Genomic DNA, 22,553 nt, shown 5'->3' with positions numbered 1-22,553 from the left:
TTAACATTAGCTAAACAATTATAAGAACGTGCTTACTAAAGCTAGAGAAAATTGGGCAACATTTCCTTTGTTTATACAACTTTCCCCATATTCATATCAACTCCCAAACATCCATAACAACATTCACAATATTATAAGCAACAATCATCATTCATCTACATTATCCACATTTCACAATTTCGCTTCAATTCCTCCATAATCATGGTCATAGTTCACTATTGCGTTTTCTCACATATAATGCTTATCCTATATTCTAAATGTCACTTATAACATATTTACAATCACAACATATCAATATTCATGATTCACTCCAAACTACTACTCAAAATCTCATTATTCCTATATTTGTGACCCATTTTCTATCTAATCTAAGCCTTTCAACCTCTCATTACCTTAAACATTACCTTAAACAACATGAAAAGATCATAAAACTTACCTTAGATAGTATAGGAATAAGCCTTGAGTGGAAATACTTCTCTTGCACCAAAACCCTAGTTCACTTCCATTGGAATTCCTTGGCTTGGATGAACTTTAATGTGTCTCATACACTAGATTTTGTTGGTTTGATGAAGTTGATCATCAATTTCTCTTGGGTTCTTGTGGAAGAAGTGTGGAACCCTCTAGAAGCCTTGAGAGATATGAAGAAGTGTGGGAAATGAAATTAGTGAAGTGGGATCACATTTATATAATTGAATTTAACTCAGCACGTCGGGACATTGCACGGCCCGTATAACATTGCACGACCCGTATAAGTGGTCATGGTTCACCACCAGGCAAACATCATCTCTGTGGGTGTCATACGGACCCTTATACGGACCGTATAAGTCGGTCGTATAACCCCATTTCCCTGAAATGATCTCCGTCATTCGTTTGATCTCCAATCCTTGTGGAACCTTCTTGACACTTGTTTAACACCTCGTTAACTATATAAGGGACATTATAACTCTTCTCCCAGACATCATTGAATCATCGCTAACTTATCACTTGTAAATCCTTTCCGATTCGTAACGTATACCTTGCCTTTCTTAGCAAACTTTCTTCTCTTACTTCGAATGCCTTTGAAATCTCAATTGGGATCATCAAGTGCTATTTCTTACTTATCGAAACATTGTATACCTCGTGCCCTTCGCTAGTCTATTCACTGTACATGAACGAAATATTTTTCCGAGGTGTAACAGCAACCTTGTATTAAGACTGAATTTATTTTAGAACAAAAGTATGTAAGAGTGAAAACTATTTAGAGATCATGTGATTCTTGTTGACTCTATTACAGTTCCCATAATTGAATCTGTGATAACTTGTTGATCAACCAATCAACCTCAATTTATAATTATAATAGTTTAATATGTAAAATATGCTCTCTTTGTGAGAATGCTAGATATCATGCTATCTGAAATTGTTTTAGCATAATAACATCCTATGTCCCTTCTGTCTCTGAACTTGCCTCTACTTAAACTTAAGCTTATCTACCCTTCTGCTATTTGACATTTTGAGTTCTTGACCTCATATTTTCCAAATCATTCATATCTTAGCTTGCCGGACTTTCGTAGATATTACTTTCATCCTATTGACATTTCAATTTATGATTTTCTGTTTGTTCGTTTTTTATTATTTAGGATTTATGCATCTTTTTGTTTAGCAAGATCACTACATTGCTTCCCACATGTAGATTCTTAAGAGAAAGAAGATTTATTCAGTGAATGAAGGAAATGCTAAGAACTGGGATGGTCCCACATCCAAGTATGTGTAATGACATTTTTTCTTTTTCTTTCAGTAATGTGTTTGTTCAGATCTATTTGAGGCATTCCAAATCCGTGGATTTTAAAGAAAAGAGCGTAACCCCTCATAAAATTCATCAAGAATTTAGGGACTGTTAGTAATGATTTATGAATAATGGTAATTTCAATTTTTAATTTGAAAGTAATTCAGTGATGGCTTTGGCATTTTCTAGCTTTTTCCAAAGCAGATCAGTAACTTCAATTCTTCCACTTTCCTTTGAATTTTTGGTTCTCTTAGATTTTACTTGTTACATAAAAATATTAAGAGTAGCACTTCTGTGCTATGCTTATTTTTGTGGTTATTAGTTCAGAAAAACATAACAAATGTTCCTCTTATAGAACTCTAATGTAATATCTTAAGATTTAATGCATTGTTTCTCTATCTGCTCTTTGAGTTTTGCATCTTCATAGATTTATTTCCTACTTGCTTTTGCAGGAGAAAATATCAAGTTGTCCTGAGAAATTGAAGTAATGTTAATGTTAACTTTCATATTTTGCCAATGTCTAGGTACCTCTCTTTATTTCCACTTTGAATGAAATTATAACATTTTATTCCAGGTCAAGATAATAAACTTACTTCTGTAATTTTTGGATTTAATAAATGTATGAGTTTATCTTTTTGGATGATGTTAGGTTACTTCTATAGATCAAATAGTGAAGGTTAACAACAAACTTTTCTTCTAAGCTCTTGAAGCTCCATCTTTCATGTCGAGTAGCTAATGTACTCCATTTTGTCTTGTCCTGTTTGAGACAAATTACTTGTGTTCTCTATTTCTAGCAGATTGTCAAGTGTATATTCCGTGATCTGAGCTTTAGAAGATGAAGCATTAACCGCGGTTGATACTGGAATAAGTTCTACTCCAAGAGTTCTATTGATCTTATTGTCTCCACCTACAACATAGTCAACTATCAGCATGAATACATGCTTCATAGCTTCCTATTAAAAAAATTAACAGCTAATCACCTACGCTGAAAGCAGCAGTAGCAAATGCATTTGCTCATAGACTAAGTCGACACAAAACTTATGTAAAGCTTTAATCCATGGACTCATATGTTAATTTAGATCTTGGGTTAAATTTACATTGTGGCATTGAAGTTGTACTAATTTCAAGGGAGTGATATCTCAAAGCAAAAACTTGTTTATCTTTTACAGTTTACAAGCAAAAACATGCTTTGCAATCTTTTGTTATAATTAGCAGATAATTTTAAATTGTAATTTGTTGGGCCTATGCTGAGCATAGGCAAGATTATCTAGTATAATAGACATACCAATTGAAAAAAAAAAACTGTGATAGAATTTGGGATGAGAAGTAAGACTATTAGAACATCTACATAGAGTCGTAAAGTCTCAGTTTCTAGACCCAAATTCATAGACGAGTTGTGAACTTGTGATAAGTGGCCACCTTCGCTTAAATAAAATTCTAAACAAGATCATCCATCTTGTGTTAGTTACACGTCTAATGGTTTAAGTAAAACTGATGCCTAGGTCCAAACCAATTGTTTCTGTAACGCTGCAGCAGCAATTCTTTTTTTTTTTGGGTAACTAATTTTATTATTATTTACCAAATGAGCTGCATGTACAAAACTCCGACTGATTCATGGACAGGGAGCCTCCATGATATTAGTAACCTATGAACATAACAAAGCTAGCACATTACAAGTAAGTATTCAACTGCATAACTCTACTAGTTAACTTAGGCTTCATGGTTCCTCGACATATAACTTCCTGGATTATCAACTTTGTTAGCACATCTACTGTCCTCATTTTCTGCTGAAAAATTCTGCAATTCCTTTCGTGCCATAACATATAAATGCAACCAGCCAATGTCACCCTGTACATCTCATCTTTAGAGTTCTTGCCATTAGCATACAATCTTTGCCATTCTTGTTCATCCTTCCATGCTAGGACTGGTCTTGAGTACCCTTGCCATTGAAACAACTTTCCCCAGATTGCGGTAGACAGTGGGCACTTGAAAAATAAATGTTCAGTTGACTCAGTTTCCAAACCACACATAGCACACTCAGCATCATCAATAATCCCCCATTTGAGTAGCCTGTCCCTGGTGTATAGCTTTCCCTATATTGCTAGATATGTGATGAAGATCCACTTAGGGGCCCTTGGTTATTACATATCATCTTCTTCTATGGAACTTTGGCAAAATCTCCTCTGAGCTTGTTGTACATGAATTTGATGGATAATCTGTCCAACTAAGTGCCATTAATTCCTGTCTCTTCAAACAGCCTTTTTGCTTTGAAAATTTTCTTCATTAGCCAAGAAGCTTGTTTTGGCATTATCTCTTCTATTGGCTGGTCCTTAATGTAGCAGACATGTACCCACTTGACCCACAACTTGTCCTCCTTTTGGCAAAGATTCCAATATAGCTTGCATATAGCAGATTTATTATATGTTTCCAAGTGCATAATGTTCATTCCACCTGCTGATTTAGGTAGACACAAAGTTTCCCATGCAACCAATGTCTTTTTTGATGCCTCTGGTGATCTAGTCTATAGGAATCTTCTGCACAAAGTAATGATCTGCTTCAAAACTTTCTTTGACAAGGTAAAAATTTGTGACCAATATGTCTGTATGGAGAATAATACAGCCTTAATTAATTGTATCCTTCCTGCATAAGACAAGTATTTGGTGGTCCATGATGTGATCCTGTTAGTAATCTTATCTAAAAATGGCTGGCATTGAATAATTGACACCCTTTTAGAGCTCAGTGGAACCCCTAAGTATTTGAAAGGAATGGATCCTTTTGCAAAACCAAGCTTGTGCATTATACTTTGCTGAGTTGCTTCGGGGACACCTCCAAAATAGATACAATTCTTTGTCTTGTTTGCAATTAATCCTATGAGGGCTGAGAACTCCTGGAAGCAGTCAAAAAGCTTAAGAACTGATCTTTCATCACCCCTACAGAATACCAGCAAGTCATCAGCAAAACCTAATTGAATCAGGTTCATTTTGGCACATTTAGGGTGGAAATGAAAATCAGGATCCTGGCCCAACTTCTTTAGCAACCTACTGAGATATACCATCACCAATACAAAAAGGAAAGGAGATATAGGATCTCTTTGCCTTAAACCCCTCTTAGCTGGAAATGGTGTTGTCATCTTGCCATTTATACTTATAGAGTAGGATACAGTGATTGTACATTTCATGATCCATCCTACGAATCTATCAGGAAAGTTCAAACCTCTAAGCACTTGTTCTAGGAATGCTTATTCCACACAATCATAGGCTTTTTGCATATCCACCTTAAGCATACACCTTGGTGAAATCCCCTTCCTTCCATATCCTTTAACCAACTCATGGCTCAAGAGGATATTATCTGAGATCACTCTACCTGCAGGTACAAAGGCTGTTTGGCTTGTATCTACTAGTTTGGCCATGACTGATTGCGTTCTACTAGTTAGTATCTTTGAAATGATCTTATATATGACTGTGCAACAAGAAATTGGTCTGTAATCTTTAATCCTTGTAGGATCTTTAATCTTTGGTATCAAGGTAACTTTTGCACAGTTCACTGGTTTGTAGATGTGCTTTGATTCAAAGAAATCAAGAACTGCTGCAGTGATGTCTTGATCAATAATATTCCAAGCTTTTATGAAGAACATAGCATTGAAACCATCTATCCCTGGGGCCTTCAAATCATCTATTCCTTTCAAAGCTGTCCAGACCTCACCTCCTCACTGGTAATAGGTTCAATCAATTGAAGTTGTTGAGTTCTATTAAGCACATATCCTTATGAGAAAACACTTTCTTGTATCATAGGAAGTCGACTTGCATTGGATCCCAATAATCCTTTATAAAAATTGAGGACTTCATTTTCAATGTCTTCCATAGTTGTTAGTTCACCTTCATCATTTACTAACATCCTGATCTTGTTTTGTGTTTCTCTATTCTTCAAATTGGCATGAGAATATGTTGTATTGGAATCACCCAATTTTAGCCACTAAATTCTTGATTTTTGTTGCATAGCACTTTCTTCAATGTTACCCCACTTCTCCAATTGTTTCCCGAGCTCTCTTTCCTACTCTAGTAATTGTTGTTGTTGGCCATCCTTCATGAGCTTTTGTACAGTTATCAGCTGATTCTTTATATCTTGCAACTTATTGTTAATACTTGTAAACTCTTTAGTATTGAGTCTTTTGAGCTCAGCTTTAGTGGTTTGTAATTTCCTCCATACTTTCTCCACGTTTGCCCCCTTTGCATGTTTGTACCAACTTGTTTTCACTGCCTCTGGGAAAGCATGATGATCTGCCAAACAGTGAAAGAACTTAAAAGTTCTTGGGGCCTTCTCAAGATGTCCCCCAATTGCCAAGCACATTGGAGAATGATCCAAGAATAAGGGTTCTTGTGCATTAACATTGAGGAAAAGGATCTTCAGCATCCATTCAGCGTTGGTAACTGCCCTGTCAATTTTACTAGACATTGTGCCATTACTCCATGTGTATTCTCTCCCAGTAGTTGGTAATTCAGTCAGGGCATTATCTAATAGAAACTTTCTGAGATCTCTGACCTCTACATCTTGTATATCGCTTCCATTGATTCTGTCTTGAGCATGGGCCACAGCATTGAAGTCCCACATTAGTATCCAAGGATCATGTGTATTGGCAGCCAATCCACCCAGATCGCTCCAAAGTGATTTCATGTCTTCAACTGTGTGCAGGCCATATATTGCTAAGAACAAAAATCGGATATTCATGTCTTTCACCAACACCATACCATGGATGAATTGAGCAGTCATTGTCAATTCCTGGAATCCAAAATAAGATGGATCCCATAGTAACCATATTCAACCTTTTCCATTCGGATTATAGCTGTAACACCATTTCCACCCCCTAAATATCTTCTTAATCACCTTATCAGCTAAGGATTTTTGTACTCTATGTTCCCCTATAGCAATCATCCCCACTTTACTATCTATTATAAACTTCTGCAACCCTCTATATTTAAAGGCTTGATTCAAGCCTCTCACATTCCAAGTGGCAAGGTTCATTGATTATGATAAGGTTGAGACCCATCCTCTTTTTCCCTTGTCTGACTACTCTGTCCACTATTCCTTGGTACAATTTGAGTTTGAGCAACCATATCGCTCCCCGTATCTGCTAGTGGACTGAAACCATTCATAGAACTTACTTCTGGCCTTTTAAGTATTTGTACCCCTCCTCTGGCAATAGATTTTTTTGGCACCTCATTCCACTGTCCTTCCATCTCCCTTGTCTTTGGAGTGGTGTTAGGTTCAGTTCCTGATTGTGCAGTTGTATCCTTTGCAGTTGTTACTGTTGGTGGGTTCTCACTTAGTCCAGCATTTCCTTTCTTTTTTGGATCAGCCTGTTTCATATTAGGTCAATCAGTATACGGCCTTGCCAGCCAGTCCTTCCTTATTTGCTTTGGAGGAGCTACTACCTGGTGTCGTTTGTTCTTGTTGCAATCATGTCCAACCTGCAGGCAAACCCCACAATAGACGAGCTTCCAATCGTACTCCACTTTTTGATTAAATAAACGTCCATGAACATCCATCACCTTTACAGTATTAGGCAATTTCATAGTAATATCCATTTCTACTAATAGTTTAGCATTGGTTATTCTATCCTTTTTTGTGGAACAATCATCTGCGCAAATTCGAGTCCCTAGACTGCTCCCTATCCTGCTCAGAGCATTCATACTCCAACAATTTAGGGGCGTTTTGGGGAGCTTCACCCATAGTGGTACAATTTTCAGGATTTCATCAGCGAAATTGAACCCAGGGGTCCAAGGTTTTACAATGGCTAGTCTATTATTGATCATATGTGGGCCTGAATACAAAACATCATTCCGATCATCGTAATTAGTGAATTGAATGACGAAGTACCCATCATTATGATAATAGATCTTAGGTTGCACGTTGAATTTCCATTGACTAGCCAGGAACCTCTCAATAGCAGCAATTGTTGGGGAATTCCCCACCACGTATAATATAAGCGAATGTTTCCACTGCTCACTCTCCTGTTCAATGTCCGATTGGAGTAGTTCCACTACTTTTTCGCCCTTGTGTATCGTCGGAGCTATGAAAGTGAGACTCATACCTTGAGCTGCAAATCTATTATCAAACAGTGAATTCCATGTTTTCTCCTTGTTTTCAGGGGCGGCTAGGTCAATTCGTCGTTGGGCAGTTTGTGATTTATTTCCCTGTATCAATTTCCCCTGTCATACTATCTGTTCCCTATGTAGCCTCCACTGCAATTGGAGTTGAAACCCTACCAGATACGTTTCCCCCAGCCGGTACTTCCAGATCTACCATTTTTCTGGCTAGTCTGGGCCATTCTTCTGTCACCTTTCCTTGCGCAACTGTTAGAGTAGCAGTTGCTATTGGGTCGTTTTTGTTAGTAACTTTCCCTTTTTTAGCTTGCTTGGATGCTTCACCGATAGTGTCATCTTTCTTCAGCCTTCCCCTCGCCATTCCGGCGAGTGCCGCAGGTTAGACGTTCACCCTAAGCGTGCACCTGGAAGTTTCAAAGACACAATACTAATGTGCGCCCAGAGAGAGAAAGTTCTAGAGAGAGAAAAGAAAAGATTAGCAGGAAAATCAGAGTATTTTTTCACATTTCACGTGCACCTTGTATCCCATACAGATTAGATAAATTTTTTTATGGTGTTCCACCCGGTGTCCGTATTGGGGCCCAACTAAATTTGGATTTGCACCGGGAAAGGGGCAAAACATTCCTTAACAAAGACAATTCCATACCCAGGGCTCAGACAGATTCAGAATTATTAAAGCATTGTGTTAAAAGATCATAATCTTTGGAGAAAGCTACCTCCAAATACTCAGTAAAAACAATAAAAAAAATTTATCCAAGTCTATCCTTGAGTGATTATGAGAGTGACACAGCAAATTATTGAATTTTCAAGAACTCAAATCCTTTTCTAAAGTAATACGTTGAATCTCTTGGCATTTCGCTTTTATGTACTACACATGAAGAATAGATTCTTTGCCAAAATACTGGTGACATTCTTATGAAAAATAAATGTTATTCACCAATTTATTGGGGTTATTTCATGGATAGCCATCCCACTTCCAATTTATAGACACAAGGTCATAAATCAAATTCTTGTAAAGGAAAAGTAATTCAATTATGTCTATATATCATCGGAAAAAATAACAACAGAAAATACAAAATTCGATCCAGGAAACACAAGTAGGTGTATGGATTAGATGATTAAGTGCCTTGCCAATGGAGACTGTAGGTGTTAAACAAGTTACTGAAGTTAGTAAGCTTTTCATGGTTGTACTTATGAACAATGAATAATACAAATCGTCCCAAATGTCATACAGATTTTTAGTGCCAAACATTGTCTTGCGACAGATAACACGATACAGAAACAACTATCGAGTGTTGTTTGAAGCTGTTCTCTTCTTACCTCATCCTTCAACTCGTAGTTCAAAACACCATCCAATTGCCCAAAGATTCAGGAAATCGCACCCTGCCAAAGTCTTGGCACCAAAGATATATTCACTTGTTCACGAGCCTTTTCTTTTTTAAAATATCGGTGGTGTCCAGGCTAGCTTGTTCACGAATTTTTCACCTTTCCAACAATAACTGTAATATCGTCAAGCTTTCCTCCTGTTCAATGTTATAGGAAAAGAAGCCTTGTCAAGCATGTCATCAAGAAAATAACAGAGGGGAGCGAAAAACATTCCTGCTAGTCATGCCTGTTAACTTCATTCCGAAAAATTTCTTCCACCAAGGAACATCAAATCCCTGTCAGTCAAAGTGATGCTATAATAAGTATCACGTTATACCGCTACAGACAAGGCTTTCAAGGACAATCTATAGATATTGAAGGGGAAATTTCATAAGTAGTGAGATTAGTGCCTTTTTTTTTTTTTTTTTTTTTTTTGCAAAAAATAGCGATATTTTTTTTCTCCAAAACATAGCAATATTTTTCTTTCAAAACTTAGCATATACACTGGATGCGCGTGCATACAATACCAATGTATATACACTGACACATTGAATATACACTGTTAGCATATACACAGTATGCGTGTGCATACAAGAATTATGCCTACAATTTAGGGACACGTGTATCAATGTATATCCGCTATAAAATGTAAAATATAGCTGTGTCTTGTAATTATTTAAGAGTACAGCTATAAAATGTAATTATGGAGCATAATCAGTTACATTAGGTACTTTTTCCTATATTCACTGAGATTGAAAATTTACCCTTGCTCTAGCCTCCAGTGAAAAGGGGGAGTCGAATTTGGTATCCACAGAGTGGTTGCGCGCCAAATCAGCTAATGCCTTTGCTAATATTAATACCAAACCACTAAGAACACCACAGAATTGAGTCGATGTTTCCAAGCAAAATTTAGATAAAGCAGAAAACAAGTACCAGCATTAGAGACATCATCATTTGTGGTCACAACTGAAACGATCTCTTGATCGAAAACATTATCAAAGAGGCCATCTGAGCCCATTATGATTGTATCTCCTATTTGCAAATCCACTGTGCTAACCTGTGGAAAGAACATACAGAGAGAGGAGACAAAGAGCGTGCTTACTCTAATAGTCAAATACAACATCAGAAAATTTCTGTGGTGCAGCAAAAGAAACCAATAGCTACTTTCTTGATAATGTGTACGAGGCGACAGAAAATACCCCCTAGGACATGTCGGCTTATTGGACTATGAGTAACAGGATTTCTAGTGTTAGCAAAGCACACATTAGAGAAAATTGTTGGCCTTTTTTCATTTTTCGCCCGTCGGCCAAATTTAATTACGGGTGCTAGCCAAAATATACAAAACATATGCACCAACTATGTATATAATATGTATATTTATGTATAAATATGTATATTTATACTTAATATACACAACATATACATTTGCCAACTATTATTTTTTAAGGCATTCCAAAAAGGTAATTATTCCAAAAAAAAAAAAAAAAATTGTCCATCAGGAAAAGAGAATTTAATTACCTAGTGTCTTATAGTCTGGATTATGTTAGTACCAGAAAGCGAAGGAGGTCTTAGAAAGCTTTTCCTCTTCTCCTAACCAAATAACAGTAATGACATGGAAGCAAAATAGAACAAAGTCCATTTTACTCAAAAGATATAGTGTGATATGATTCACCGTATATAACTTTCCATACTATGGCATCAAGGTACGTTTGAGTAACAGCCTCTGAGCTCAACTGGTATGGGCAGTCAAAATAGTGTTCTAGTGGAAATGTGGAGAAAATCATCTGACCTGCATCCAAATAGGTAATAATGACATCAGATGAATTTGAACAAGGAGACATTAGAAAATTAAAGTCACAGAAAAGAAAAATATGAGTTTGTACCTTTACGAATGACCCGTAGTCCACAATCCCCAACACTGGCTATCTTCAGAATTCCGTCCTCGAATGTAGAAACAATTCTATGTGCCAGGTAGAAAGCCACATTCAATGATAATAATGAAGTTCCTCAATCTGGATGACTATCAATGCTCAAGAAGAACAATAGCTCTGAAGATAAAGGAACCTACACCGTAGCTGAACCGATAGATGATGTAGCAGCATGGGCTCCCTTTATGAGAATCCGAGGATCATAATTGACCTGCCAAATTTGGTAAACCAGAATGTCATAGCTAAGAATTCATAATAATTGATTAATAGCCTGTTTGGCCAAGCTTCTCCAAGGTTAATAGTGTTTTTTTTTTCTTCTTCTTTTCAAATTGAGGTGTTTGGCCAAATTTTTAGGAGAAGAAAAGTGCTTTTGAGAAACAGAAGCTGTTTTTGAGAAGTTGAAATAAGTAGTTTTTCCCCAAAAGTATTTTTTTGAAAAGCATTTTTAAGAAAATACACTTAGAAGTACTTTTTAGAAGCTTGACCAAACAGGCTATAAATCTAAGTCGATTGCTTACACGGAAATACAGGTCACTGTTGGTTAATATGATGCGACTCATGAAACTAATTTTAAACTTAGGTATGTCTCTGCAATGTCGGTACCTCTGCATTCCTCGCCAAAGAAGAAACATTAGACACCAATTCTCTGGAGAACAGTGCAGGATCCACGTTCTTTTCAGCCCAACTGCCAAAAACATTTTATGGAATAAATTATAGGTTAGATATTTATGCACCTTTGAGCCACGAAAGTTTAGGATCAAAATATTGTCATTTGGAGATGATGCCAGTGGAAATTTAGGATCATTTGTTGATTGCTGCGTGTAAGCGACATAACAGTTGGAATCATAGTAGTTTCTTATTAGCTGATAAGGTTAGTCGTAAGAGCTTGTCAGTATCCTTTTCATCGCATAATCCTCTTTGGAGAAATCCATCTATGAACTAGTTCTTTACATGTGTATGTAATTCTAAATTAAAAAGATGGAATTTCAATCCCCGTAAATATACCACTCAGAAGTTAAAACAAAGAATTTTCATGCAGCAGGTTCCCCTTCTTCTACTAATGCCTTTGTCACTCCAGTTGAGTTGTAGTTTCAATCTCGATGCAAAATTAATCAGAAAGCTGATGGTATCATTTAGAAGATTCAACCTAAGCAACACTGTATTGTAATATTCATCCTTATATATGGAGCTATTGGAAAGTGCACCATCCAATAAAACATAAGAGGGAAAAGATTGAAAAGAAAAAAAAGAGAAGGTTGCACTTGTTCATGACATGTCATAGAAGAAATATAACATTTTAAAATATACCTTATACCAATCCATGTTTCTGTGAAGTTTACGGCCAAGTTTGAGAAAAGAAGTTGCCTTATCATATCATCTAAATATAAAATTTCCCTTATTCATGATCGCTATGGAGGAAGGCGAGCAAGATTTTGGGTGTCAGTGAACTGAAAGCAGGTATACGCTTGTTTCCTAATTAGTTCAGGATTGAGGCATAGTTGATTGATAGGTTGATTTGATTGTTAAGTGACAGTAAATACGCTCAATTTTTGATAGGTTGATTTGATTGTTAAGTGACAGTAAATACGCTCAATTTTCTTTCCTCGCCTAAGAGGAGAGTCTCCACTTGGCGAGTACAACTCGGAAGTGGAAGCTTGTACTCATGGGTTGATTTAATATAGTGCAAACATATAATTAAAGACATCTCCAAATGGGAGCTCAGTGAGTTCTAGACCTCCAAAATCACAGGTAGAAAGAAGTCAACAACACCAGAACAATACATGTAAACGTCTCATATCCATCTTTTCTAGTGAGATAGAAGGCCAGACTAGCATGTCTACAAAGTTTAAACTTTCCTCATTTCAAATTCAAGACGTGTTAAGACTAACAAAGTCAAAGCATATAATTTTTTGTATAATACTGGAAACCATTTCCTTAAAATTCTACACATTTAGAAATTACATAAAGTTAATATGAATTCACAAGTCTTCATAGTTAAAAATAGTTTAACATATGACTGCTAAAATTACGCCAAAGAGTTAAATGTTAAGCAAAATAAATTAAGCATCTCACCCGGAAACACCATCAGCAACAGCAATCACTTCCCCATCATTACTGCTCACAAAGAATGCATCTTCTCCACCTTTATCAACCTTCAAAACATAAACATGCAACACCAGCCAATGGTGGATGCAGATTTAACTCAACACTCTCTTTGTTCCATTTTATACGACACTCTTTCCTTTTTAGTTTGTTCCAAAAACAAATAACACAATTCTATATTTGAAAACACTAAGGAGTCGTTTGTAGGGTGTATAAGAATAGTGCTGAATAGGGTGTATTAGTAATGCAGAGATTAGTTATGCTGAGATATTTATTATTGACTGTTTGGTGTGGTGTATAAAAATAACATGGATTGTATGATTTCTAAAAAAGTCATTTGTTTACTAAAATACCCTCCACATTCTTTAGCATTGACGGACTTCAAGGGCAATTTTGTTTTTAACCATGCTTGTGCATGTATTAATAGTCTTGGTATTGCTAATTCCATGGTTTGCCGTGTATTAGTTATACATAGGATAATACTACTCTAATACGATTAGTAATATCAAAACAAATATGTGTATTATTTTTTTTATTTTTTTTTCTAATACATCCTACCAAATGGCCCCTAACTTTAAACTTCTCTTTTTATGCATAATGACATAGGCCCTTATAACCATAGAAATGTTAAGTGTTATGGCATGTAGACCAAGGGAGGATGCGGGCTTGAAATATATGAGTTCAGTAGAAACAAATAGCTTTGGTCCAAACCTTATATATGCATTTAAAAATTCACTAAATATGTACAAATTATTACATTCTAAACGCAGTTACTAGCACTTGAGGTCGTTGTCCTAGAATCCAGAACCCATAAAGTTCAAATCCTTTTGTTTAAGAGAAAATTACACAACTAAAATAGCCATTTTAGAAGAAGAGAATACATTAGTACTTACCTTGTTGGGATGTGGAATTAGGTACGTTCCAACACTTAATGACACCTCTTGCCTGCAAACAAATAGATGTGGATACACCATAACCATTAATTCTTCGTGACAATAGATATAAACATATAATTTTGAGATGATCATAAAAAACACACCTGAACTATCACTTTTTCGCGAATTTCACACCCCAACTATCAACCGTTCCCTTTTCCTACCTAAACTATTACCATCTATGTATCAAAACACACATAGTTGAGTACATTGTGATAGTTCAAGTAGAAAAAGAGAACAACTAATTGTTGGGGGTATGAAACTGCGAAAAAGTGATAGTTCACATGTGTTTTTAACCATTAACTCCATAATTTTTCTAATACTCCTCCCATTTCAATTTGTTTGTCGTGTTGACTTGGCAAATAGTTTTAAAAAATAAAGTTTTTTTTTTAAATTTTGTGATCTTAAATTAAGAATAGGTAGAATGTACCAAAATATCCTTTAATTTTGTGGTCTTAAAACCTACCACGTGGACAGTTGTAATTCAAGAATTGTCAAAAAAGGAAAGAGAAAGTAAAACAAACAACTTAAAACAGAAAGAGTAGTTCATGATCATTAACTCTTAAAATTTTCTAATAATTGATATGCTTACTGGTTAACTAAGCAAAAAATTAGAACTATTGTGAGTTTTTTTTTTTACCTGGTAGGAGCAGAATCCAGTGAAGCACAATGAACAAAGCTTCGTTTCTTTCTGACAGAAATTGAGCTAATTTTTTGGAAATTGAATGAATTACTAGTTGAATAGAGTAAGTGTTGAGAAAGAGAAATAGCCATTTTCCGGCTTAATCCAATCTGTACACAGTTTGCAACGTAGCCTTATTACAGTTAATTATCGCACAGCTTGGATTTCGAAGGGGATGTGGGTACGTCATTTGGCCACGTTTCCGGGTCCTTTTAGGCCTTTTAAATAAACTAATTTAGGAAAATATTACCTATTTAACTGATTAGTTGCTAACATTTCCTTTATAGTACGCATCTCACTCGTCTTTCTAACACACAATTCTTTTAATTAGTTGTTAATTGAGCTTGGATCTCAAATAAAACTCTCCAACATTTCACTCGGCCCAATAATCTCAATTAAATCAGTCTTCATCGCCAATTAGAGCCCAGAACCTTATAGATCCAGCTCGATTCACAACAGAATAAGTCCACGTCGACGGACGTCACGACAAGTGGTGGTTGTAACCCAACTCTCGAAGTGTCGTGGCTATACCCCGTCGCGCGTTTGGCCTCCCAGACCCTACGATGAAATTTCAAAGATTACTCGGGCCTGTCGGCCAAGGCTATAAACTCGTTGAATACATCAGTGTAGCGCGCGTGCGGCCCAGAACATCTAAGGGCATCACAGACCCAACGAGTATGGAAAATTCAATTAGAAAAGGGCCTAAAATACCATTCAACTATCGGAAAAAAGGGCCTAAAATACCTTCATCCACCTTTTGATCCAAAAATGCCCTCCACGTTTATGTTTGGGCTCTAAAATAACCTTACACTTAACAGGCCTATCTAATTAGCCACGTGTCATCCTATGATTGGTCAACCTAATATTAACTTAAATTAATTAATTAACCCCCCACCCCCCACCCCCACCATTTAATAATATCCAACGACCCGCCCCAAAAAAACCCTAACCCGTTCCAATTAAATCCCCAATTCTCACCTATCAAATAAAACGTACCCCTTTCATCATAAACATAAACAGCCGCCTCACACTCAAACCCTAGAGCCCTTTAACCATTTTCTAGTCAAAATGTCGCTATTTTACCTCAATACGTTCGTTTGTTGAAGATTTGGACTGTACGAGTTTCATTCCTCCTATTGAAGCAAGAATTCCTGCATATTTCTTATTAATTTTCAGGTAGGGTTTATAATTTTTTTTATTGTGCGTGCGATTTGATGTATATTGTCATTTTTTGTTGATCTTCCATGTGTTATATGCTTATTTTAGTCATCTTTTGTTGTTGTTACTCAATCATATTAAATAAAGTGTCACAAGTTAGGGTTTTTTTTATTGTTGTTTGAAGTTGGAATATTTAGTTGATTGTTATTTCAAGTTGGAATATTTTGCTAGACAGACCACTTTATATGCTTTTTCCTTTTTTTTTTCCCCTTTTTTTTCCTTCTGTTTTTGCATTGTGTATATGTGTTGGGTAAGGTTTATTTATGTACAGCTCAATTTTTATTTGTTTTTGGTACTTTATTCAATGTTTTTGTCTTTTTTAAGCATGTGGTCCTTGTTCCCTTGTCCTTGTCTTCACATGAATATTAAATATTGGTAGATTACTTTTCCCTATTAAATTGTTGTGTATGCAACTTTCTATTTCCCTTTCTTTTATGTTTTTAATGGGTCCCTTTTCTTTTTTCTTGATGTTTGTCATGTGCCTGTCTTGCAGTATGGTTGACAAGGTTGATTTAGTGTTTAATTATGAGGGCAAGTGGGTCCTGAATCCACATGTTGTCTACATAAAAAAAAAAATCATGTGTGGGAGGGATATGATCCGGATTTGCTTTCTTATATAGACATATGTAAAGAATACACTGAAAAATTAGGTTTTGGGGTGGTAAAACAGTTGCTGGTCACTGGCCCTTCTGAGAGATATTATTTGGTTGAAAGTGATACAGGCATTGAGATCACTTCAATCTTCACTGTCTAGTCAGTTTTGTGTGCTGCAATTCTTTGTTGTAGATGAAAGTGAACATAATGTTTTAGTTCCCAACATCATTCATCATAAAGAATCATGCTTTGCATTAGTAGATGTAGGATTTCCATTAGTAGATGTAGGAACTGATTGTGAGTCAAGTTTGGAAGAGGAGGATGATAATGAACCAGTTCTTAGTGACTATGACAGTGAAGGATTGGAATTTTTTAAAAAGGAAAAGAATAGGGAAGTGAATGAAAACTAGACAATTTTTTAATGTTGGAAAAGGGTATGAGCTTTAAGGATCTTGTTGAAGCTAAAAGAGTTGTGAGCTGTTACTCAATTTCTAATAAGGTTGGACTTAGAGTTGAGAAGAGTGACACTACTAGAGTTAGATATAAGTGTGATGTTGGCTGTCTTTCTATGTGTTTGATTTCTGTAGATAACAAAGATCAGGGATTTAAGATTAAGACTTTGGGAACAAAACATACTTGTCAGCCATCATTTAAGAATAGAAGAGCTACTCAACAAGCTTTAGCACACTACTTCAAGAACAAAGTGCAGAATAATCCCAAGTACAAGGTGAAAAAGATGAGGCATTTTATGGATGCTCAATTTAAACTTAATATTAGTGCTTCAAAGATTGGAGGGTTAAGAAGCTTGTTTTAGAGAAATTGGAGGGTAGCTACATTGATGATTTCAATAGGTTGGAGGCTTATGCTCAAGAATTAAGGATAGCAATCCTGGTACTGATGTGGTGATAAACATATCTAAAGAGGCTCTTGAACAAGGTAAAAGAAGATTTCTAAGAATGTATGTGTGATTTCAAGCTTTGAAAAGTGGTTGGAAATGAGTTTTGAGACCATATATAGGGTTGGATGGCACATTTTTGAAAGGGAAGTGTAAAGGAATTTTACCGGTTGCCCTTGGACAAGATTCAATAAAGCACTTCTATCCTCTTGCTTGGATAGTAGTGGATAGAGAAACATCTAGAACCTGGAAATAGCTTATTGAGTTGTTGAAAATTTCCCTAGAGCTGAAGGATGGTCAAGGATTCACACTTAGGTCTGATATGGAAAAAGTACACTTTGTGATTCCTATTTTATCACTTTTATCATTGGTTTCTAATTTCTGTTTTGTATAGCTAATTATATTAACTTGTTATGCTAATTATTGTTGAAGGGTTTGATTGATGTTGTTACTCATGTGCTTCCCAAAGCACACCACAGATGGTGTGTAAGGCATATTGAAGCCAATTGGATGAAATATTGGAGGGGTGTAGAGATGAAGAAGTTATTGTGATGGTCTGCTTAGAGCACCAATAAAGTCTATGAGTGTTGTGTCTGAACAAGCTATCAAAGATTTGCTATGGTACCCCACCAGAACACTGGTGCAGGGCCTAATTTGACACAGTTTGCAAGAACTTCTCATGTGAAAACAATTTTGTTGAGTCATTCAACAAGTGGATTCTGGAAGCAAGGACAAAATCAATAATCAACATGTTGGAAGATATTAGAATTAAGGTACATATTTACTGTTTTGGTTTTTTTTTTTTTTTGTTTCTGTTTCAGTGTCTAATTTGGTTTTTACTGGTTCTGTTTCTTCCACTAGTTACTGGTTTTTAGTGGTTTTTGTATATTAAATATAGGTTCTTTAATGAATAAAAAGATTACTTTTTTTTTTGTTAGTTGATTATGGGTTGTTGTAATCTTTATCTCCTTAGTGAAAGCTACAGGGAGTAGTGAAAGCAGGTGTAGTTTTAGAAGTTAATAGTATTATATTGTTGGTGTGGTTTTTACTGGTTAATAGTATTATATTGTTTCTTTCATTAGTTACTATTTTTTACAGGTTTTTGTACATTAAAATTAATAGTATTAGTTACTTGTCTGTGTTTTAGTTACTGTTTTTTACTGGTTTACTGGTTTTCATTGGTCTAAAAAGTTAATAGTATTAGTTACTGTTTTTTTACTGATTTACTGGTTTTTATTGGTCTAATGAGTTAATAGTATTAGTTACTACTTTTTTACTGGTTTACTGGTTCTTGGTCTAATTTCAGTGTATAGTATTAGTTACTGTTTTTACTGGTTTACTGTTTTTTATTGGTCTAGTTTCAGTGTGTTTTTGGATGCTTAATATGTTTTTTGGTTTCTGTTATGAAAAGGTTATGAATAGGCTGAAAAATCTTGAAGTGGAGGGAAGAAATTGGAGTTCTGATTTCAGCTCATATGCTATGGAATTGTATAATGATTTTAGAATCATTGCTCAAGGTTGTCAAGTTGAAGCTAATAGAGACCTAGGGTATGAAGTGTTGAAGGTGTAGATAGGCATGTTGTGGATCTTGTTAGGAAGAGGTGTACATGTAGGACATGGGACTTATCATGAATACCATGTCCTCATGCTATTAAAGTCTTACTTCATGACAAAAAAAGAACCATTAGATAAGTTGCATTAGTGGTATTCAAAAGAGGCTTACATGTTAGTGTACAGGCATAAGATACAACCTGTTAGAGGTGACAAATTCTTGAAAGTTCATCCTTCTCATGCTATGGAGCTCCCAGTAGTACATCAAATGGTTGGTAGACCAAGGGTTAAGACAGTAAGGGAAAAAAATGAGTCAAGGAAGAGGGAGGGGTTGTGGTCAGCTTCAAGAAAAGGTCTAAAAATGACATGTGGACACTGTGGTACTCCTGGTCACAATAGAAGAAGTTGTCCTATGGTAAAGTAACTTTTCCTTTACTTATTCAATGTTAACACTATCCTATTTAAATGTCTAACTAGTTGACAAATTTTGTAGCTTCAAGCAGCAGCAGAAATAGTCCATGATGTGCCACTTTCAACACCCCAAGCCAGTCAAGATTCTGATTTTGTGTTCATGGCTAATCCTGGCTTTGCCTCTTCTAGCCAGCCAATTTCTGAAGCTGTTTGAACTTCAAAATCAAAGAGAAAAGCTAAGGACAAAGTTGTTGCACCTTCAAGTTCAATTAACCAACCCTTTATACCTTCAAAATCTCTTGTTGATGAAGATGATGATGAAAGTGAACTTGATGATGAGGATGACCAGCCAATTCTAAGGCCTAGGGTGTTTTCTAAAGCTAAGGCTAGGCTTAAACTCAAGAAGTTGCATCAACAACCAAATGGTGCAAGGAAGATTGGCTTCAAGGGAGATGAGAATGGTGTTAGTATACCTACAAATATACCATACTCACCAAGAAAGCTGGCTTGGAAAGGCCAACCATGTGTGACCTCAAATCAGTTGGCTGCTCAAAAGAAAAAAAAGATTGGCAAAGAGGGGCAAGCATTAGGGCAGATTTGTAGTTATTTATTTTCTGTTTTTTCAATATTATGTTGTCACACCCCAACGAGGGGCATGGCGGGTTCCGACCCGTAGGCCGGGGACCACCTGCCTTAACAGTTACCTTGAACATTAGATACCATAACTCAAAGAATACCTGCACGCAGAAAGGGCCCAACATAAAAACATCTGATATTCCAACATATATGTACATATGCGAACCAACAAGGTCGCTACAACATCACGAGTATCATAGAGCCGGCAAGGCTACATAAGTTCCTAACTACATATAAATGTCTATAGACCTCTATGGAATATAAACTATAGGAAGGACGTAATGAGGCTTCGCCATACCCATATGTACAAATCAAAATATCATACCAAAATAGACAGCGGCTCCGAGCCAAATGGAGCGCACTGACTGCAGCTGAGGGAAGATCCTACTGCGCTAGGCTGCTCGCCTGACTACCTAAACCTGCGGCCATGAACACAGCGTCCACAAGAAGGGACGTTAGTACGAATAATGTACTGAGTATGTAAGGCATGGATAACAACATAATACAGATATGAAAAGTAACATAAAATAAGAGAGAGATAACCTGTACGTCTGGATGCCTCTTGAGGCAGATGTCATGCATACTTAACCTTTTAAAAAAACATTTTTTATACATATATATAGTACCGTGCCCGGCCATTAAGGCTCAGTGTTATATAAATAGTATCATGCCCGGCCATTAAGGCTCGGTGTGATCATCATTAGCCCGTGTCCGGGCCTTCCGCGTTCGGGGGAATATCATAACATGCCCACTGCAGTGGTGTGCACATCTACGTGCCATGCCCGGCCGAGTATAGCGCGGCGCGGTGTGAGAAAATACATACATATATATAAAGCATGCATGAGAGCCCAATCAAAAACCACATCTATATCGGAATGACGTAACGTCGGTAGCCTCCGATTATATTATGGATCAATCATCATCGTTTATCCCACCTTGAAGGAACAAGGGTCATAAGGTGAGATTACCAACAATGAAGGAAATTAATAAATTGTAAAGTAAGCTCAATCATCTCATAATAATATAAAGCTCATGTACTTGAAAATCTCTATAAATAAAATCATCTCATAATAACATGAAATCCGTATGCCTTGGAGTTTTGATAAATAAATCCTTTATAATCATCGTCATGGTTATCATAAAAAAAAATTATTCATCTTTAGCATCATAAAAACTTTAAGAGTCATGAATCTCTAACATTCTTAGAAATGAGGATTTTTTATGGAATTCATGCACGGGTTGGTAGGAAAAGAATCACGCCTTTAGAAGCTCAATAATATCATAAGGATCATGAGATTCGTGGACTTCTAGCATTTGTGGAACCAAGGATATTATGGGTATGACACAAAGGTTTATAACAAAAAGATCATGCCTTTAGAAAGAAAGAGACTAGCCTTAACATACCTGGAGGCTTATTTCTCGACTTTCCAACTTACTTCCTGTCTTGAAATTTACTTAAGATCGTTCGCAATCCCGTAATCTACATATAAAATAATTCACACTATTATTAGACTCATCCTCACATGTTCGTTTTAAGCCTTTAATTCGAATCTATTTAAAATCTGCCGAAATTCGGGCAGCATCTCCCCTGTATATATGCCTAGCCTGAAATCACAATACCAACAACCAACAACAACCATACGAACATCAACAATAATATCATCAAGATTCTACAAGATAAATATGCACAATTTCATCCAAAACTTTCTTCAAACCTCAATACATAAGCCAACAATACCAACACAATAATTATAACTCTTATTCGCGTAAATATTCCTAAATCAATATTAATAAAAAGAGATTCATACCTTACTTTTGCCAGAATAGCAAAATCTTCAATGTTTACTTGAATCCAAGTCAACTCCAACGCAAAACAAAACTATAATCGCGACTATACGTTACTCGGACCTCGATTAATACTCTGTCACTTGAAAATTATATAAAATCCTCACTTTGTGGTGTATATAAGCTCTCCTATGTTAGGTGAGATTTCTAGAGTATTTGGGAAGTTTATTATGGAGAAAAAGATGGATTTTAGTCCTTATATAGTGGAGTAAAGTCGGTTGGCACTGTAGCACTGTAGCAGCGCGCGACACTGTGCGTTCGCGCAGTGTAGCCCCCTGCTTTGTCCGCCTAACTTTTAACGTCCATAATTCTCTACTCCGACGTCGTATCGACGAGCGGTTTGTTGCTTTGGAAACTAGACTTCATGAAATTCAATTTAGGCTCTTGCTTTGCTTCAAAACTCCTCATATACTAAAAGATATGGGCCAGAATTGGCCCTCATATTTTCTCCAAAAATTCCAAAAACTTAATTCTATTTATTTACTTGCTCTCCAATCCTTCCATAGCTTACTGTATGAACTTAAACC

General features: G+C 36.2%; 2 protein-coding genes and 1 long non-coding RNA gene across 37 annotated transcripts in view; 2 read left to right on the top strand and 1 right to left on the bottom strand.

The window, feature by feature from the left end:
- The window catches only part of LOC132605778 (putative lysine-specific demethylase JMJ16), a 31,940-nt gene extending 29,012 nt beyond the window's left edge, over positions 1 to 2,928 (top strand). For 11 of the 32 annotated variants that reach the window (XR_009569441.1, XR_009569431.1, XR_009569429.1 and 8 more), the window contains 3 exons: positions 1,670 to 1,740; positions 2,215 to 2,286; positions 2,560 to 2,928. The gene's annotated coding sequence lies outside the window, so the exon portion shown is untranslated. Of the gene's footprint in view, positions 1 to 1,616; positions 1,742 to 1,774 lie in introns of those variants that run through there. The other 21 variants (XR_009569448.1, XR_009569445.1, XR_009569444.1 and 18 more) reach the window with 7 other exon arrangements.
- Positions 2,929 to 9,025: 6,097 nt separating this feature from the next.
- On the bottom strand, positions 9,026 to 15,096 carry LOC132605781 (probable protein phosphatase 2C 1). Of its 3 annotated transcripts, none has more exons than XM_060319015.1 (11): positions 14,835 to 15,092; positions 14,153 to 14,204; positions 13,230 to 13,309; positions 11,760 to 11,841; positions 11,297 to 11,367; positions 11,112 to 11,188; positions 10,920 to 11,017; positions 10,162 to 10,285; positions 9,993 to 10,075; positions 9,476 to 9,524; positions 9,026 to 9,386 (listed from the first exon to the last, which is right to left on the bottom strand). In XM_060319015.1, exons 1-11 carry the CDS (start codon positions 14,966 to 14,968, stop codon positions 9,334 to 9,336), a joined length of 903 nt encoding a protein of 300 aa, XP_060174998.1. In that variant the 5' UTR covers positions 14,969 to 15,092; the 3' UTR covers positions 9,026 to 9,333. The 3 variants fall into 3 exon arrangements, 1 of the variants encoding a protein (XP_060174998.1); XR_009569456.1 differs by having other exon boundaries at positions 9,364 to 9,386; positions 9,993 to 10,070; positions 14,835 to 15,096; XR_009569457.1 differs by lacking the exon at positions 9,026 to 9,386 and having other exon boundaries at positions 9,475 to 9,524; positions 9,993 to 10,070; positions 14,835 to 15,096.
- Positions 15,097 to 15,957: 861 nt separating this feature from the next.
- Positions 15,958 to 20,310, top strand: LOC132604958 (uncharacterized). 2 transcript variants are annotated; one of them, XR_009568942.1, is made up of 4 exons: positions 15,958 to 17,898; positions 18,016 to 18,356; positions 18,995 to 19,549; positions 19,628 to 20,310. It is a non-coding gene; the product is annotated as an uncharacterized LOC132604958 (long non-coding RNA). The 2 variants fall into 2 exon arrangements; XR_009568941.1 differs by having other exon boundaries at positions 15,958 to 17,914.
- The last annotated feature ends 2,243 nt before the right edge of the window (positions 20,311 to 22,553 follow it).

The sequence above is a fragment of the Lycium barbarum genome, chromosome 8, assembly GCF_019175385.1.
Source record: "Lycium barbarum isolate Lr01 chromosome 8, ASM1917538v2, whole genome shotgun sequence".
NCBI classification, from domain to species: Eukaryota; Viridiplantae; Streptophyta; class Magnoliopsida; order Solanales; family Solanaceae; genus Lycium; species Lycium barbarum.
This window is presented reverse-complemented; position numbering and strand designations above follow the sequence as displayed.